This window comes from Silene latifolia, chromosome 6 (assembly GCF_048544455.1).
Source record: "Silene latifolia isolate original U9 population chromosome 6, ASM4854445v1, whole genome shotgun sequence".
Lineage (NCBI taxonomy): Eukaryota > Viridiplantae > Streptophyta > Magnoliopsida > Caryophyllales > Caryophyllaceae > Silene > Silene latifolia.
The window spans coordinates 16,010,049-16,030,175 of NC_133531.1; the positions used below are offsets into that span (position 1 = coordinate 16,010,049).

Consider the following 20,127-nt stretch of genomic DNA (forward strand, 5'->3'; position numbering starts at 1 on the left):
CAAAAAAATTGAAAATATATATATATATATATATATATATATATATATATATATATATATATATATATATATATATATATATATATATATATATATATATATATATATATATATAAATTGAAACTCATTAGCTTTATGCTATAAAAATATTTTCATTAAAATATACTTCAACTCATTAAAAATATAATGCACAGAATCTATACTAGTTAACAAATAAATAAATAAACATATTCTGTATCTCAAAATAAGAGATACTAAACTGAAATGGATGACTTTCACCTATTCCGAAATGTGTAGTGTATTGAGTCGTTTACAGTTTGTGCTTTTGTAATACCCGCCCTTTTAGGGACCCTTTGACCAGCGTTGACTGACCATGGGAGCGGGAGTAGTCTTAGAAAAGTGTGCCAAAACCATCTTGGGCTGCGTGTTAAGAGTGGTACTCGATAGAGTAGAGGCTACTCGATCGAGTAGCTAGGTTACTCGATCGAGTAGGAGGCCACTCGATCGAGTATGTTGGGTACTCGATCGAGTACCTAGTTTTCAGCGAGGGTTTTATATCGCGTTTTGTTAAATCCGCATATCACTTCCGCCACTTTCCTCCTATCTTTCAGTCGCCTCTTTCCCTTCCCTTCACCTCAAAACCTCCATGGAAACCTTTGTGAAGATCCTTGTGCCTTAGAAGAGCGTCCCTTGAGTCGGGTAGCGGTCTTTTCTTTGAGTTTCTCCCTATAGGTATGTCATAATCATCATCCATGTCCTTGTTCTTCATAGTTAGGGTTTGCTTGTTAGTAATCTAGAATTGTATTCTGGTTATAGGCGTTGCTTGATCATTTGGACATGTTATCGTCGGCATGGATTGGTTGCGATGGCTTAAAGGTAGGTTCGCCTACTCGGTTTACGTAGAGATCGTCTAGTGTGTCGGTCGTTGTGATAGTATTGTGATTGCTTGACATAGTAATTGTATTGTACGGTGATTGTGGTTGTGATCGTTGTTGATGGTTCGCGAGGCGTGGCCCTACCGAGTGGGGTCACTTGCGGGAGTGGCTTCACGCCCTAGTTTCGCCTTCTGTGGAACCCGCCACGGAAGGGATGTGCACATTAATGGACGGAGGGTTATCGCTCGATACGATGAGCGGGGATTTGGTGGGTACGGCTGCGGTCCCCCAGCTGGGGGGGTCCGGGGGACGATCGATGGAGAGGTTGGTTGGATTGTTGTGTTTGCGTGTGCGAGACTGATAGCATCGTATTGTGTTGTTAGTTGTAGTGGTTATTGCTGCGTCTTATCTCAGTACTGACCTTGTGTGGTTGTTTGTTTGTTATGTGTCCGCCGTGATCAATTATGGTGGCTTGATCGGTCTTAGCAGTATTGGTGTTGATGATAGCCGGAGTCAAGGCGAGGATGAGTCCTCACGAGATATGGCGAGTCTTAGCGAGTAGTCTTTGAGTTGTACCTTTGTATCGTATTTTGGTTTAAATCGCTTGTAATATAACTTAATAGTTCTTTTATCGACATTTGATTATTGCTATCCTCGGGCAACCGAGATGGTAACGCCCTTATATCCTAAGGAAGGCCTAGTTAAGGCTCCTCTGAATATGGGGGTGTTACAAAGTGGTATCAGAGCGACGGTTTTGGAACCTGTAACAAATGAACATAATGAACGTAGGGAGTCTAATAAAATGAACCTGGTGTATGTGTAATGGGAGCCCCAACTGATGCTAGATTTTGGGTGAGTAGGCGCCCTCATTTCAAAATCTTGGCCCCATGATAATTAAGCCAGTCACGTGGTATGGGAATGTGGAGTCCGTGTGTATATGTGTGATGTGTATGTTAAGTGTACCGGGGCTACCTCCGGTTAAGTCTTTGTTAGAATTAATAGAGGTGTGATAGTGATATTTGGGCCGTGTATGGTAATTATTGATGAGATTATTGAAGCTCTTTGGATGATTAGTGAGCTTATATGATGGTTATGAGATATGTGACGAAAGTTTACGTAATTGCTATGATGATAGTTATAGTATAGTGAGTTATAATTCGAGACATAGCATATAGTAATGCGTTATTGCCTTATAGGATGGTCGAAATTCTTCCGCTGCGTAATATTTGATTTGTGCAAGGTGATTTACTTATGATAGAATGTGAAACATGGTAGATTAAATTGTTTTGAAAGTATGCATTTATGTGATACGTGAAAGAAAGAATTAATGTTAATTATACGCTTCAAATTGAAGTAAACACGAGTTTATTAGTAACATGTAAAGCAAGTTTAAGTGCATTATGATGGCGGAATTATGTTTAGAAATGATTCGAGTTGGGCAATTCGTATGACGGGATGTAATGTATGCTTCATTCATGATGGTAATGCGTGAGCAAGTGCGATAGTTAGTGCCGAATTCCGAACTTAGTTTGGACTCGACACGTGGTGTTGTTTTGCAGGTATTTTCGATTTACTTCGCACTTCTGACCGAGTACTTAACCATACTTGACCGAGTGCGAGTGTTTACTTGATCGAGTAGACCTTACTCGATCTAGTTAGGAGGTTATGGCGTCGGGATGTGGGGAAATTTCCTACGGATACTCGACGAAATAGCTCCTACTCGATCAAGTAGGGTGGTACTCGATCGAGTATCCAAGGTACTCGATCGAGTAGGGTGGTACTCGATCGAGTACCCCAGGCACTCGATCGAGTAGGTTACTGTACAGCGAATCTTACGGGTTTTCATAAAACCCCTATTCTTCCTATTTCTTTCCCATCCTCCTCATCCTTCCTCTATATTTCGAAATAGCTAAACCTCATTCCTCTCAAAATCTCTCTTTCTCTTGGGTTAGTGGTGATTCTTGGGGTTGATTTTTTTTTCTTGCTTAATTCCGTTCTTTTGCTTTGTTAATCAATCAAGGTATGCTTTCCTTCCTAATTTATGCGATTTATTGCTTTGAATGTGTAAGAATGGTGAAATAATCTGAAATTTTCGGTTCACATGGGTAGGTTGTTGTCTTTGATGGTTGAAATATGATTCACATGCCTCCTTTTCATGCTTGTTGGTGACTAATTGCTGTAAATTAGATTAGAAATTGCAAAATTTGAAATCGAAATTTCCAGGGTTTCCAAAATTGAAATTGATTTTTGGTTGTTTTACAATGGTTAGATGGTAGAATTGAGTCTTAAGTATTGTTTATATCATGTTGGAGGATAGATTTTGATGATTTTACCCTTAGAAAGTTGCCTTAAAACTCCGTCTTAAAAGTGCCTCAAATGGAAATTCGTGATTTATAATTGAAAATTGATGTTGTAATTGACATTATAAGTATGAGTTGAACTTCAATATGAGAATAGAAACGATAATTGATGAAAATATGCCAAAATTATCACAGCTGTAAAGACCGTCTGAAAATTCTAATTGAGTTGTTATTCATAGTATTGAAGGGTGATAATGATATGTTCTAAGTTATTCTTGTCCATGAACTAGTAAGAATGCCTCACATGTGATTAGAAGTGTGTTTGGAACAACCTTTAGAAGCATGCTAGGATATTCGAATTTGTTGAACATATGTAATCACCATGATAATTTCTTTCACAACTATGGCTTATGAGTAGTAATAATATGAGCTTGTATGTCAAAATGTAGAAACGGTTGACGAATGTATGTACATAGTGTGATATTCAAGGTTAATAGCATGAATTATGTGCTTCGCATGTCAAATTCGTTGGTAAAATTGTGTACTTAGCTGAGCATGTTAAGATCGAATTATATGAAGTAGATGTTTGCATGATTATACAAGTTGATTGATCATATGACTAAAGCAGATGCCGAGACTGAACCTTGGAATCCGCCAAAGTAAACGGGGGAGGGGTAATCCACCTGAGATGGGGGAAGGGAGTGGACCTGTGGTACCCGCAGTTCCCGAATACCCTTCAGTTGTTTTTGTTGATTTCAAGCAGAGGGAGCGTTTTGTAGCTTTACAAAAACGCAAAATGAGACCTACGAAGTGTATAGACACCACTGTGTTAGAGGAGTTGGAGATAGAGACGAATGTCCGTCACATATTCGAGACGTTGGGTTTCAGTGGTCCAGATAGGTGAGGAAGCATACTTACCCTTTTCTTACCTTGGAGTTCATGAGCTCTTTTAGCTATGACCCAGTGGGCGGATGTTGAGTTTAGATTGATGAATACCAGTTTTCGTTGACTATGGACTGTTTGCCTCTTACCTTGGGTTGGCCAAGCCTCCCAAGGACTCCATCACCGATATCCCCGGTGAGTGCGGCGTCGCCGCCTAATGCCTTGCTTTTGGGAAGCAAGCTCCCACCTCGAGCAACATGCGATTAATGACGTTCAAAGATATTACCTTGAGGGTCTTTCTCCGTTCTCTTTCGAACCTCCTTTATGACAGAAAGGATATCGATGAACCGAACAATCATGAGGTCTTACTTCGATGTCTTACCTCAACCCGGAGCGGGCAGGAAAAGTGGTCTTTAATGCTCCTTCTATGGTTTGTGCTGCCCTTGCCTTGATGGCTTCTTCCTCTTCCCGGTACCTGAGTTGTGGCGCTATTGCCACTCGGTTAGCTGAAAAGCTAACCTCTTTTGAATCTTCTTCGGAGTATGTGCCTCTAGCTACCCCAGTTCCTACCATGGATCGTGACTACTATCTCGACCTGAAATGGTTGAGGACCCTGGCTGACGGTAGCCTAGCGTGGAGGGTGTGGGGCATGAGTTGGATGAAGATTCCAGCTCCTGAGCACCTCCCACCCACGGAGCCTTTGGAGCCGACAGTAGTGACGGTGGACTCCGATGATGAGGAGGAGGAGGATGATGACAGACCCCGCCATCTACAGACCTATCTCATCGACGACACCATCCTCGAGGAGATGCCGGAGCCGACGAAGGGCGAGAATGCGGGAGTTGCGGTGGTTGAGAGACCCAGATTGGGGAGGGGACCCCGTCGAGTGAGGGAGAGAGCCTCGGAGACTAGGCCGCGGCCGGTAGCGCCACACGGAAGAAGAAAGATCCCTTTCTCGTGCTACCCTTACCTCGACACCCCGAGACGCGGTCCAGCTACTTGGCGAGATAGAGTGTCATCTACCTTGTGATCCGGAACATGCACGAGATGGCGTACGCTCGGGGGATAGGGACCGAGGGACCGCATCCAATTTGGTGGAGTGGAGTTGGGGACTACTCGGGGGTATTCCATTCCTACGGGGTGGATCGGTCGGACGTGGGGGCACCTCAGTCCTTCCCTTATGGTGGCTTGGCTCCATGGTACGTGGGCCCAGGAGCAGGAGCAGGAGTGGATGCGGGGATCGGGTCATCGGGAGCAGGTACTTCTGGTGGTGGTGATGATGAGGTGATGTTCGAGCAGCAGCAGCAGCAGGAGGAGTGATACTCCTTGTTCTTATCTTTGTTGATGGTAGTTGATGTTAGGTGGTGATATTGTGGTTAGACTTTAGTAGTTGTTTCCTTTTATTATTGAGACTTAGTTGGATTTGTATGGTTGGCCATAAGGCCGGATTTGATATTCTAACTGGTTGCAGGATATTAGAAGTCGGGGAGTCGTCCCGACTCGATTTTATATGACCAATATGCGCATGTATGTTAACTTATGACAGGTTTTATAAGGAATTTGGCCTGTAGGTACTCGACGTAGTACCCGTACTCTATCGAGTAGCTGCGGGAAGAAAAGAGAGAAAAGTTTCGATCTTGAGCTACTCGATCGAGTAGCCAAGATACTCGATCGAGTAGCATGGCACTCGATCGAGTATCGCTACATACTCGATCGAGTAACACTTTATTCTGAGGAGGTTTTTGAAAAATTAAAATGTTCAATTGTTTTATAATTGCAAGTTTAATGTTTAATGTGGCTATTAGTGCATAGTTACACCTTTGAACCATTAATTTTATATGTTGGAAGTCAAGTTTCGTTTTATATACATCTTGATAACGATTAGTGAAGTGGTGACGGTCTCTTGTTGTTTTAATATTACATATGCCATTTTTCCCAATTATTCATTTAAGTTACATCTCTTCATATACGTGCGTGCAATGTTAACGTGCTTTATCGTTGGCGACTATCGTCCGGAGAGTTATGTACGATTTATAATTTAACGAGTCTATGATTAGCGAGTAATGTCCACAACAAATAATATGTTTTAACCCATGTCATGAATTAGATAATAAGTAATATGCGTTGAAATTGGGTAGTGAACTTCGGGGACGAAGTTCCTTTTTAGAGGGGAAGAGTTATGTCGCGAAATAAAAAGGCTATTCTTGAATAATGTTTTGCTTGTTTATAATGTTGTTGGTATTATGTTTTGCTTTAATTACAAAAATTTCTGAAGTATAACGGATTACTTTAGTTCTTTAAAGTGAACGTGGTTGTATGTTTCAAGAGACGGTCATGAAGAAATAGTTATAGTGCGATGAATCGTATTTGAATCACGTTGCCAAGTAACATGGTGGCATTAGTTGTACCACATGAAAGTTAATATGAGACATGTTCTACATTGATAGTTTGATAGTTGTTACTGCATGTTGGGTGATCGTGGGTGGTGATTCGCATTGCGAGTTTGATGTTTTATATATATATATATATATAGAGAGTAACGGTTGACAGTGATAATGCTTGCATGATGGCGGTAAGAATCGATAGGTATAAGTGTAGACGGTGATGATGATGACATGGGGGGGGGGAATGGTATTTCCAAGGAGTTGTGGTTTAAGCGGGAAGAGTGGTGAGGTCGTGTTGTTCCCGTGCCTCGAGCGGGAGATAGGTGAGTTGAACTTCGGGGACGAAGTTCTTTTTAAGGGGGAAGACTGTAATACCCGCCCTTTTAGGGACTCTTTGACCAGCGTTGACTGACCATGGGAGCAGGAGTAGTCTTAGAAAAGTGTGCCAAAACCATCTTGGGCTGCGTGTTAAGAGTGGTACTCGATAGAGTAGAGGCTACTCGATCGAGTAGCTAGGTTACTCGATCGAGTAGGGGGCCACTCGATCGAGTATGTTGGGTACTCGATCGAGTACCTAGTTTTCAGCGAGGGTTTTATATCGCGTTTTGTTAAATCCGCATATCATTTCCGCCACTTTCCTCCTATCTTTCAGTCGCCTCTTTCCCTTCCCTTCACCTCAAAACCTCCATGGAAACCTTTGTGAAGATCCTTGTGCCTTAGGAGAGCGTCTCTTGAGTCGGGTAGCGGTCTTTTGCTGAGTTTCTCCCTATAGGTATGTCATAATCATCATCCGTGTCCTTGTTCTTCATAGTTAGGGTTTGCTTGTTAGTAATCTAGAATTGTATTCTGGTTATAGGCGTTGCTTGATCGCTGGACATGTTATCTGTCGGCATGGATTGGTTGCGATGGCTTAAAGGTAGGTTCGCCTACTCAGTTTCTGTAGATCGTCTAGTGTGTCGGTCGTTGTGATAGTATTGTGATTGCTTGACATAGTAATTGTATTGTACGGTGATTGTGGTTGTGATCGTTGTTGATGGTTCGCGAGGCGTGGCCTCGGCTGAGTGGGGTCACTTGCGGGAGTGGCTTCACGCCCTAGTTTCGCCTTCTGTGGAACCCGCCACAGAAGGGATGTGCACATTAATGGACAGGGTTATCGCTCGATATGATGAGCGGGGATTAGGTGGGAACGGCTGCGGTCCCCAGCGCGGGGATCGGTCGGGGGACGATCGATGTGATGAGGTTGGTTGGATTGTTGTGTTTGCGTGTGCGAGACTGATAGCGTCGTATTGTGTTGTTAGTTGTAGTGGTTATTGCTGCGTCTTATCTCAGTACTGACCTTGTGTGGTTGTTTGTTTGTTATGTGTCTGCCGTGATCAATTATGGTGAGCAGTCAGTCTTAGCAGGTATTGGTGTTGATGATAGCTGGAGTCCGGGCAGGGATGAGTCCTCACGAGATATGGCAGTCTTAGCGAGTAGTCTTTGAGTTGTACCTTTGTATCGTATTTTGGTTTAAATCGCTTGTAATATAACTTAATAGTTCTTTTATCGACATTTGATTATTGCTATCCTCGGGCAACCGAGATGGTAACGCCCTTATATCCTAAGGAAGGCCTAGTTAAGGCTCCTCTGAATATGGGGGTGTTACAGCTTTACCGCGATTGTAGTTGAATTCAATCACCGACTCTTGAAAAATCTCTTACATTTTCATTGTACCCTCTTAAAGCCATTTTATGATATTCTCTAATCTATTTTTTTTTTTTGGTCAAAAGTAAATCTAAAACCATTTTATATATTAGAATACAATTAAATTCGTTGACACTTCAAAGGAAATCAACTTAAGAGAATAAGGGGGCGTTTGGTTAGAGAAAGGGAAAGGGAAAGGAAATAAGAAAGGGTAAGAAGGGGAAAGGTAAGAGATTACCTAAAACTTAACTAGTTGTTTGGTTACATCAACAAAATGAATTGTGGTGGGTTGTGGTTTATTTTGGTGTGCGGGTAGTGGTTTAGGTGAGGTGGTGATGGTGGTGATGGTTGTGGCAGTAGGTTGGTTGTGGTGGTGGCGATGGCGTCGTGGTGGTGGTGGTGGCAGTAGGTTGGCTATAGTGGTGGTGATAATGGTGGTGGTGTCATGATGGTTTTGGTGGTGGTGGTGGCGATGGCATCGTGGTGGTGGCGGTGGCTGTGGTGGTGATGGTGGCATCATGGTGGTTGTGGTGGTGGTGGTTTATGTGGGGTGGCTGTGGTGGTGGTGGTTTTGAAGGTGGTGGTGGTGATGTCGTCTTGATGGTGATTGGTGTGATGGGAGTCATAAGTGTGTTGGCAGGTAAATAAGGTGGTTGAAGGGTAACAGGAGTAATGAAATCTGATACCTTGGAGGGGGGGGGGGGGGGAGTAAGGAATTAAATGGATTGAGGGGTAAGGAAGGAAGTTTCATTCTCTTTGTTTGTGTCAAACAAACACCAACAAAGGAAATCAATAACTTTGTTTCCCTTTCTCTTTCTTATAGATCTCCAACCAAACGCCCCCTAAAGATGATCTTGGGAGATAATATCTTGCTAATTAGCCAATAAAATCAAGCTTGTCAATGATGAAAATAATGATTAAGTTAGTTGATTGATTAATGAATAAAATAAACAAATTAGTTAGTGTAGTTTTTTAATTATGGAAAAATAAAAGGATCTAGTGCTTGTAAAAAGCACTACCAAGAGACTCGGACTCATCTATTAAAGGTTGTTAACCTGAGACTAAATGAGTTAAATTCCTAAAAAGGACTAAATGAGTGATCTACTATATTGCATAATTTGCATTACCCGATCCAGACTCATGTTTATGGTGGATTAGGGAGGAGAATATGAATAGGCTTTACCTTTGAGAAACCATTTCGAGTACGAATTGAATAAATTCAATCGACAATAAGTTGAACATCCTAAAGACCATTCCGAAAGAGAGAATGTTTTGACATTAGTATCACTCCCTATGATCTTGCTAGTCCCAGCTATACGATCATTGAACGACAACGTGACTTAGAAGTTACAAAATCACCCGTTATCTACTAGTATTGTGCAGTTACCGCCTTATGAGGGAGATCGTAATAGTCCGGACAGCATATCCTCTTCTTAACACCAAGCTTTCTTCTATATAAAGTTCTAATGCTGTATAACGACACCAGGCCCGTCTATTAATAGGCGCTCTATGTCCATTTGCACTGGGCGTCAATTTTTTTGGGGCCCAAACTTGGCAAACCCATATACTAATTGAGAAAAAAAAGGTAAATTGATGAAATGAAAACGCGGTACACTGACAGACTAACTCTCCAATTTCATACTCCACATTCAATCCCCAATCTAATCTCCTTGCCCAAATTAAATTTATTTTATTTCCCAAATTATATCTTCCCCAAATTAAATTAATTTCCTTCCCCCCAAAAAATAAACTTTCTCTGTATTCTTCAACCTATCTAACGTTTCATTTTTTTTTTCTTCTAATCTTTAAATATGATTATCACTTATCAATTCATCACAAATCATTCAAAGTTTTCAATTAAAGATATTAGAATCAAAACTTTGTCACTTTGTCAGTTTCAATCGGCCGCCAAATTCTCAGATTTACATTTGAGTTTCAAAGAAATTGAAACAAGTAAGATTTCGTCTTAACATTATATTCTTAATGAATTCTAATGAATTTAATTATAATTTTAATGAATTTAATGGTAATATATTTGCAGTTATTGGAGGTAGGAGTCAGAGATTAGTAGATCGGATAATCGTGACGCGGACGTTTGATCTGGAATCCGGCATCAAAGCCTCAATAAGTTGTTTCGTTTCATCACATATCTCTATTTTTAATTTCATGTTGCCTAGAATAACAAAATTTGATTTTGTATCCGAAAAACGGAAGAAAAAGAAGCGAATAGAACAGTTAGTTCAGTCTCAAAAAGGTGCACTCGATAAATTTTTCACGAAAGGGTCTACTTCTAATAGTGAAAATATTAATGATAATGAACCTGTTGTTGCGACTGAAACTGGCCAAACTGCTGTAAATTTTTTTTTTTTTTTTTTTTTTTTTTTTTTTTTGAAACAACCCCAGAACGGGTTTACCTCATCTCATTAATATCACGGATAACCAACGACATAACATGTTCGGGTAGCGAACTATCCCAGATTTGCCATCCTACAGCTGACGAGCCTAAATGGGCGAGCTCATGAGCTACTACATTAAGTTTTATACTAACAAAAGACCAAACAACAGAATCGAAATTAGAACAAAAATAAAGAATATCATCTAAAAGTAAATGAAAATCGCTATTGCCTCGCTCCTTCGTCTTCATCGCTTCGATCACCGTCTTACAATCACTCTCGATGATTATGCACGTATGACCTCGTCTCCTTGCCTCTTTAACTTCTTCAAGGATCGCCCACGTCTCCGCCAACCGTGGCTCCATCTCCTCCGTCCTATGCTCCGCCATCCCCCACACCACCTCCCCTTCACTTCCACGACAAATCAACCCAATTCCCATTCCCCAACCTTCCTTCACCCCCGCGTCGACATTCAACTTCATAAACCCCACCCCCGGTTTCTCCTACTGTCCAACTCCTCCCACACCTACCTCTGCCCCCTCCCTGCTTTTCGTATCCACCTCCATCTCCCTCCTCATGCCCTCCACTCTCTTAACCACCCTCATAACATCAAGCTTTTCATTTTCAAACACCATTTTGTTTCTCGCTTCCCACATCGCCCAACACCCGAAAATAAAAGCATATATCTCGCAATCCTCCAACTCCCTCCACACATCCTCCACCCACTCCCTCACCCGCTCATACCCCTCCGTTCTTCTAACTTAAATTCCTAGCCTATCCCACACCCCTCCCGTCCACCCACAACCCCGTACAAGATGAAGACTAGTCTCCATCTCGCAGCAACACACTGGACAGCCAGCATCAACGGATCGAACTCTAGAGGCTATGTTCGCTTTTGTCGCAATCGCCTCGTTACAAAACTGCCACATAAACACCTTAACTCGGGGCCAAACATTCGCTCTCCAGATGCGATTCCACATCGCCTTTTCCCTTGCATAGGTCGATGATCCGGCTGCCTCCAAGTCACCACCTATCATAGCTCTATATGCGTATTTTACCGAGTAGTCCCCACTCTTCTCTAGGTCCCACGTCCAGCCCTCCTCGGGTTTCGTGCTGCTAATACGTATCTTGAGGATTCGTTCTTGCTCAAAAGGAAGAAACAACTCACTTACCTTAGCCATGTCCCACGCATCGCCCTCTGAATTCCACAAATTAGCAAAGCACATATCAGCCGGAGCCTCACCTCTCGGGGAAAGGATTAGTCTCGACTGTGTGTGGGGAACCCACGGATCAATCCACACTTTCGTAGTCAACTCGTTCCCAATGCGTCGCCGTATCCCCAACTTCAACACCTCTCGAGCTTCCCAAATTCCTCGCCACGTATAGCTAGGATTACTTCCAAGAATAGCATCCATAAACTCACCCGTCGGAAAATATTTACCTCGTAGAACTCGAACCATGAGACTTGATTTATCGGTCAAAAACCGCAAAGCTTGTTTACCCAGAAGCGCCATATTGAACTTGTGAAAGTCCCTGAACCCTAACCCACCCATCTCTTTCGGCTTGCACATTTTCGGCTTGCCAAACTGCTGTAATTTTTGATAATCATGATTCTTGTAATTTTGTCATGGCTATAGAGAATAACTATAATAAAATTGACGATGAGGATAACAACAATGATGATAATTTAGATATGAATGAGAATGATAGTGATGGGAACAATGATGGTTTTGATGTAGGAGGAGTAAAAAATGATGTCGAAAATGGTAGTCATATGAAAAATATTTTTTATATGTTTGACCCAAGAAATTGGGATTCACTTAATTTTGATATGATTAAAATTTTAGCAAAAAAAAGGTCCTAAGAGAGATTTATCTATTGTAAAAGGCCCTAAAGGCAAAAGGGGAGAAGATTTAAATCAACATGTTATACAAGAGTTTACCAAATTGAGAAAAGTGCGATAGAGATTGACTTTTCTATTCAAAAGAGCTTGATAAAGTATTTTGTTTTTGTTGTAAAATATTTAGAAAAGCTAATCCTAAAAGTCAATTAGCTAACGATAGTCTTTCAGATTGGTCTCATATATGTGTTAGACTTAAACAATATGAAATGGGGATTGAACACATTATTAATATGACTGCTTGGTATAATTTGCGTGAACGAATTGAAAAGAGTCAAACAATTGATAAAAAGACGAATAGTGCATTAGATAAAGAGAAAGAACATTGGAAAAAAGTGTTAGAAAGAATAATATTTGTTGTGGTGTATTTAGCAACACATAACTTGGCTTTTCGTGGTAGTAATGGGAAGTTATATCAAAAGAGCAATGAAAATTTTTTAGGATTAATTGAAATGTTAGCGAGGTTTGACCCTATAATTCAGGAGCATGTGCATCGTATAACCAATGACACTATTCATAGTCATTATCTTGGTCATAACATTCAAAATGAGTTACTTCTTCTTGTTGCATCCGCTATTAAATCTGAAATTATTAAAAGTGTGAAAGAAGCAAAATATTTTTCAGTGATACTAGATTGCACTCCCGATGTTAGTCACCAAGAGCAAATGTCATTGATTTTGAGATATGTTGATGTGTCTTCAAGCTGTGTTTGCATTAAGGAATCATTTTTAGGATTTTTGAGTGTAAATGATACAACTAGACAAGGACTTTTTGATGTTTTATTAAATGAATTAAAATCTCTTGATCTTGATGTGAATGATGTAAGAGGATAAAGTTATGATAATGGATCAAATATGAAAGGCAAAAACCAGGGGGTACAAAAAAAACTTTTAGATGTGAATCCTCGAGCATTCTTTACTCCTTGTGCTTCTCATAGTCTTAATTTAACAGTGTGTGATATGGCAAATAGTTGTGGTAAAGCTAAAGACTTTTTTTGCAGCTAAGTAATACAACGAATATATACTATTTTTGCAAATTTTAATAAAAGATGAGAGATATTGAAGAATAATGCAACAAAATATACATTAAAGCAACATTCACCTAGTCGTTGGGAAAGTCGTGTCGATAGTGTTAAAACAATCAGGTTTCAAATTGCAGAGGTATGTGATGCTTTGTTTCAAGTAGGAGAAACTGATAATGATAATAAAATTAGAAGTGAAGCTAAATCCTTGGCTATGAATGAATTTGGCGACTTTGAGTTTTTGGTAGCACTTGTTATTTGGTATGAAATATTGTATAGAATTAATTTTGTTAGTAAACAGTTGCAATCAAAAAATATGATTTTTGATGTGGCAATTGATGATATTAAGAAGTTGGTTTTATTTTTCGAAGATTATAGGGAATCTGAATTTAATGACGCCGTTAATATTGCTAGGGAATTTGCAATTGAATTAAATGTTGATCCCGTATTTCGAAAGAAGCGTGTTATTCGAAGGAAAAAAGAATTTGACGAGAATCAAAATGACACATCAGAAGTAGTTTCCCAAACTAGTGAAGAATCTTTTAGAGTGAACAATTTCTTATTTGTTGTTGATCAAGCTATTGATTCACTTAGAACAAGATTTGAGCAATACGAAGAATTTCAAAATGTTTTTGGCTTTTTGTTCTGTTCTAGTAAGTTGCACACATTAGACAATGCTGCATTAAAGTCTTGTTGTGACGATCTTTAAGTAGCACTTACAAGTGGTGAACAATGTGATATTGATGAGAATGAATTGTACATGGAGTTAAAGTCGCTTAAAGATATATTGCCTAATGAAGAAGAGATGGAAGCTATTGATATTTTGAAATTTTTGACAATAATTTGTAGTTTGCATTAATAATTTGTAGTTTGCATTAATATTTTATACTCGTATAAGTTTTCTTTTATTTTGTAAATTTTGGGCCTCATTTTTTTTTTTGCACCGGGTCTTCACTTTTCTAGAGACGGCCCTGAACGACACACAAATTCTCCCCGTAAAGAAAACAATGTGCCACTATTAGAATTCACTGATGAATCACAAAAACTTGAGTATCTTAAATATACCATTGCGGAAATAGGGGTCGAAAATGTAGAATTTTAGCTGTGTTGCGAACACTTAAAACCCATAATAAATAAAGCCAAGCAGTAACAACTTCGTCTCACAACAAAGAAAGTTCTCGTATAAATCATAGTAGAATAACATTGAATACCCATTTGAGTACGTCTTGAATATTTTAAAAACATCATTACTTGGACGTGTTGGAAACCTAATTGAAAAAGACGCAATAAATATCGTCAGCCTAAAAAAGCGGTGTTGAAATTCGAGGGGGATGGTTTATGACCAACACAATACAACGAGAAACATTAAAGCGAAACAACACCACGGCCGTAACAATGGCCTTTACCTTTGTGCTGCAAAAAAACATAAAGATTATTGTCGGAAAAACCAAGAATGAATAAAGCCTAGCAGTAACAAACTAACAACATTATGATAGAACTAACAGTAATTCAAGCTAATGGAACAGCAAGAAGAACAGTAGTGACTGCCATATCCATTGTTTCCCTACAGTCGTGATCGCAACGACTAATCCTTTCTTTGAAAAGCAAATCCAAATGCACATCTAAATAGACAACTCCAAAGAGATAGGAAATGGGCAAGGGCCAAGGGGGAAGTAGCAAGGATTTTCTCATTTCTCTTCAAAAAACGCACATTTCAAGATGGCGTCATTGATCATGAAGCAAGTAGTTCACACTTGACTTCACACAAAGTGATGAATTAGGACAGCAGAGCAAGTTTGGAATTGAACCACAAGCTACAAACAAACCTGAAGAAAATGTTTTGTATAAACGGGAACATTTTCGTTAAATAACCCCTTGGAGACGAATTGCTCATATACAAGATGTGAAACTTCAAACAGTCATTTGCACTTAGAGATGCAGAGATTTTCGTTAAATAACCCCTTGGAGACGAATTGCTCATATACAAGATGTGAAACTTCAAACAGTCATTTGCACTTAGAGATGCAGAGATTTTCGTTAAATAACCCCTTGGAGACGAATTGCTCATATACAAGATGTGAAACTTCAAACAGTCATTTGCACTTAGAGATGCAGAGAACAATCGCAATTTTAGGAAGCTTCAGACCGTCAAAATGAGTACAAAAAACATCTTAAGAACCAATTCAGATCATTCATATAAGAAAGTTTCGCAGATGTACATCAATTTATCTGACTTCATGTTAACTCTAAACAATGACGGCGAATTTCATATGTATCAGCTTATGCAGCAAATATTCAGCAGTGGTTTTAACATAGGCAGCTGTATAATCATAAAAATGGGTGAAGAATTCTATTAGAAATCAACAATCACGAAAAATCTCTAAATAAATGGGAGAAAGGAAGATAAAAGTACCTATGCATACCATAATGTAAACACGTATCTGAAATATTCAAAGACATACACAGCCAAGGAATGCCAAAGGAAAAAGCGGATAAGGCAATATGCTAGAAATAACACGAAGTCTAGCTTCTCAAAGAGCAACAGCCCAGGTATGATCGCAATTGATACATTCAAGATTGGTTGACTAACAGCCAGAACTCTCTAATTCATGGGAAGGACCTTAAATCACGGGATCCGTATCCTGTGGACAACGCCAAGCTCTCTGAATACGTTTCCAAGTAAAAATGAGAACTCATTGATATTTTCAGCGGCTCCACTTCGCCACTAGCTACATTATAAGCCTCGTTCCCGCAAACAAAATAGCCACCATCAGTCTCACAATAGAGCACCTTTCGACATTTTACATAGCACAAATTGAATACCTTAAAACCATCCCAACTTGATTTTCCTGAAAATCGTAGAGTCCATGGCCCCTTTTCGTTGTCCTGATCTAGCACCCATATGCTGCAAGTTATCGGAGAAATACGGAATATAGCTAGTGATTCCCCAAGAAGAAACAGAAACAGAATGGAGCATTTTTCATCCAAGCTAAAAGAAAGTTCCAAACAGGTTATACTTTCCGTATCAAAGTCAAAGGAACAAAGATGAGTTAATAATCTCCTTTGCTTATCATTATTTCCAAGCCAGTATGTTGCCCCTCGAAAGAAAACAGCAGTTGATAAATTACAAAACAGCCCATCCATACTAATAATGTTGAGATTAGTGAAATTGACGGGATCATTTCTGACAGTCCATTGTCGATTACTGAGAGTATAAACTGCAAGTAACATTTTTTTACCCTCTTCACCCAAAGTATCATCAACTTTAAACTTAAACGCAACGACTTTATAATCCTTACTACGAGGCGCAATCCCAAACAAATAGCAATTAAGGCCGTCGAGGGAATAGGGGCGAAATGGGCAAGTGGGAAGTATCAACGATTTGCGAATACAAGGGTTCCACAATCTCAATTCTTCCTCCTGGTTATAATTATATCTAAATTGAGCTACTAAAAGCAACCCATTACAGCTAGTTATAATACGGTACTTGTACGAATGTGTTCTAAAAATACGATCGAATATACCAAGAGTTTGAGCATCGCGAACTGTCAATAAATACCCTTGATCGCCAGCGCATCCCATACCCTCGAGGGCTACTAATAATCTATTATTTTCAGAATTGATTTGGGAATGTTGGAAATGAATTTGAACGAAATTAGGGTTATCAATAATGGAACGCCAGTATTTACATACGCACCTGAATTTTAATAGGGTTTTCGCCGGAAATTTTGACAAGATCTGATTCCAAACTTCAGGTGGTAAAAATTTGGATGACGTAGTGGGATTTTTACTTCTCTTCATTGTTTTTACAGCAATTAGTTTCGCAGTAAACGGCGAGAAGCTGGGGATAGGCGATTAGGGATTTAGGGATTTTGGGGGACGGAAATGGTATTGCCTTTCAATTGATTTTATTTTAAAGGCTGATTTGGGAAAGTTAATGAGGTATTACTCCAACTTTTTTGTTTTTTTAGCATATATGTATATTTTTTGAGCTTATTACCTTAAACTTTATTTGTTTTTGAGCATATGTAGTTTTTTTTTCAGCTTATTAAAATTTATAATTTTAATTTTAATTTTTTTCCGTCAAAACTCAAATTTTACTTAACTTATATGTAATGTTTTGAGTTTTATTGTAATTTTTAAGAGTTTAATGTTCAAGTGAATAAACTCAAAAACTTTATAGTAAAACTCAAATTTTTTAAAACAAAACTCAAAATTTTTATCTTAATGCTCAAAAACTATAGAATTGGTGGTAATACATTCAGATGTATAATCCACCTACTGAAAGTTAATAGACTAATGCAATGGAGTAAATCAGTAAATGCAAATGAAATGCTTCGAAAGTGCGTTGATAGGAATCCGATGTTTGGGGCTTGGGGTGAGCAAGTTTAGGTTCGGTCCGGAGTTCATTAAAATGGAGCGGACTTGACTGTTTGATCTTGACTTAATCCGGATCGAATTCTTAGATCAGGTTTTCGGTCCTTGTTTTTTGGAGTTTTGGTTTTCGGTCTAATCTGAGATAATCTCGTAACTTAAATTGACTCGATCAATATAATCCGACCAAATGTTTGTTGTATTATTTAATGGAGTTTTTCTTATCACGAAACTAATAATACCAAATATAGTAGTATTATTATACTTTATACAGGTATATATGCCAAATCATTAATTAATTAATTAATAGCATAAAATAAAAACTTCTCAATTTTAAAGAAAGAAAAACTTCTTTTTAATAAATGCATTATATCACGGATAAGGATCGAATCTCCAATCTCATGAATGAAGTAAAAATATTTTTCTTACTACTTAAACTAACTCTCTTGTTCTTAAAGAAAGTAAAATTTCTAGTTCCGAATAATATGAATGGTGTGAAGTGTGAAGTGTGAAGTGTGAAGTGTGAAGTATGAAGTATGAAGCAAACATTTAAATTTGTACTAGTTGGTTGCACCGCGCGCTACGCGCACGGTCCCCCAAGATATTTCGATCATTGACGTTTCATGTGCATGTTATTGTATCTTTATTTGTTTCGGTTATCTGTACATGTTGAGTGCCGATCACAATGAAACTCTTGTTAAATTTTTTTATGGTTACATCGATTGCAAAGAAAATTACAACCATTCGTAAATAATTCGTCTTTTACTTTGCTGAGTGCCTGAGAGCATGAATATCCGGATATAACACCGCCTTTTGCTTAGATGGTTAATTGTTATTAAACACAATTACGTGTAATACATGAGACATTAGTATATGTTGTATAGCTTGCGATCGAAATAACGTACACACATATACCAAACTCTGTCCAACTATACATAGATATTCTTAAACATGTTATTCTTAGAAATTTCTAAGCATTTTCATTCAAAACGTAGGTTCACACACCACCCAAATAAATTTGTCTTAGATAAATCATAGGACATAATTGGGAAGCACCGTGAACATACACAACTGACCTCCAACTACACATAATTCTAGAACTCGTTCCTTAGAGAATACATAGCCTGCTTTACTACAAAACGAAACTATGAGCGATGCAATACATACCATAATTATTAAGGTAAAACTACTCCATAGATAAGGATGGTCTTCTTATACGGCCATACAGGTACCATAATTAGGAACAACCCCATTCCATAAATACGTTTAGACATTCCCTTGGTATAGTGCAGCGACGCCTAGCCTTTTTTTTTTGGAATTACACACAAACTGGCAACCATATTACAGAGCAACAAGCTATTAACTAACACTGACAACATTTTATTTCTACTCCTCATCTTTCCCATCTTCCTATTATTACTTCTCATCCTCCTCTTTTTTGTCCTCCTACTACTGCCCTTCCCTACTCCTTCTCTTTCCCTGCTTTCTCTCCCTCTTCATTGTCCCTCCTCTTCCCCTCTTCATTTCTCTATAATGTCCTTGTGTCCTCAACCACCTCGTTTCCTTTCTCCTCATATAACTCGCCCTTCTCCTCTTACTCTTTCCTACTCTTCCTCTTTCCCCACCTTTCTATCCAGATCTCTCTCTCTCTCGCCCCCTCGTCCTCCTCTTTCTTTCCCTCTTTTCTCTCCAACGTCGCCGCAACATAAACTACCCCAATTTTAATCATCGGGTCCTCTTCCTTTCCTTTCCCCTTCCTCCTCCCTTGTACCTTACATGTTTCATATCCTCATCTTTTATATCTTATATCCCTCCCTCCTCCATTTTTTTTTGTCATATTACTCCTTGTTCTTTTTTCCTCGTGCTACTCCTCCATATCTTCCCATTTCTCTTCCCCATTCCTTCATCTTTTTCTTTCCTCTTATCTTTCGCATCCTTCTATTTCCCTCTCCTTACTTCCTCATTTTTCTCCTTATTTTCTAGCTGGGCCTCTATCCCTTTTCCCTTACCCCCAATCCACATTCTTCTTCCTCTTCATCTCCTACTACTTGTCCTCGCTTTATGATCCCTTCCTCCTTCTCTTCTCCATATTCCTCTCTCCCTTCCCCCTTGTTTTCCTCTTTCCTTATTTCTTATCTCTTTAACGTTGCCGCTTCCTCATCCTCTTTGTCCCCTTTCCTATTCCCTCTCCACTTCCATTTCCCTATCCGCACGCCTCCTCTTGTGTCTCCTCCATCAATTTCCCTATAATTCTTGCAAGAAAATGACATCGTGATAAAGATTGTCTCAATTAACGGATACATTACGAAAAGAGT

The 20,127-nt window shown here is 39.2% G+C and overlaps 3 protein-coding genes and 1 long non-coding RNA gene across 4 annotated transcripts; 2 read left to right on the forward strand and 2 right to left on the reverse strand.

Moving 5' to 3' along the window:
- The first annotated feature begins 7,080 nt into the window (after positions 1–7,080).
- Positions 7,081–8,037, forward strand: LOC141658626 (uncharacterized). Its single transcript, XR_012549317.1, has 3 exons — positions 7,081–7,213; positions 7,298–7,357; positions 7,832–8,037. It is a non-coding gene; the product is annotated as an uncharacterized LOC141658626 (long non-coding RNA).
- Positions 8,038–10,534: 2,497 nt separating this feature from the next.
- Positions 10,535–10,999, reverse strand: LOC141587574 (uncharacterized). The gene has a single exon (XM_074409049.1). It carries the CDS (start codon positions 10,997–10,999, stop codon positions 10,535–10,537), a length of 465 nt encoding a protein of 154 aa, XP_074265150.1.
- A 1,145-nt stretch (positions 11,000–12,144) lies between these two features.
- Positions 12,145–14,147, forward strand: LOC141587575 (uncharacterized). Its single transcript, XM_074409050.1, has 4 exons — positions 12,145–12,374; positions 12,545–13,238; positions 13,369–13,421; positions 13,562–14,147. The coding sequence occupies exons 1-4, from the start codon at positions 12,145–12,147 to the stop codon at positions 14,145–14,147; spliced, it is 1,563 nt and encodes a 520-aa protein (XP_074265151.1).
- Positions 14,148–16,045: 1,898 nt separating this feature from the next.
- On the reverse strand, positions 16,046–17,239 carry LOC141587576 (F-box/kelch-repeat protein At3g06240-like). The gene has a single exon (XM_074409051.1). The coding sequence runs from the start codon at positions 17,237–17,239 to the stop codon at positions 16,046–16,048; it is 1,194 nt and encodes a 397-aa protein (XP_074265152.1).
- Between the last annotated feature and the right edge of the window lie 2,888 nt (positions 17,240–20,127).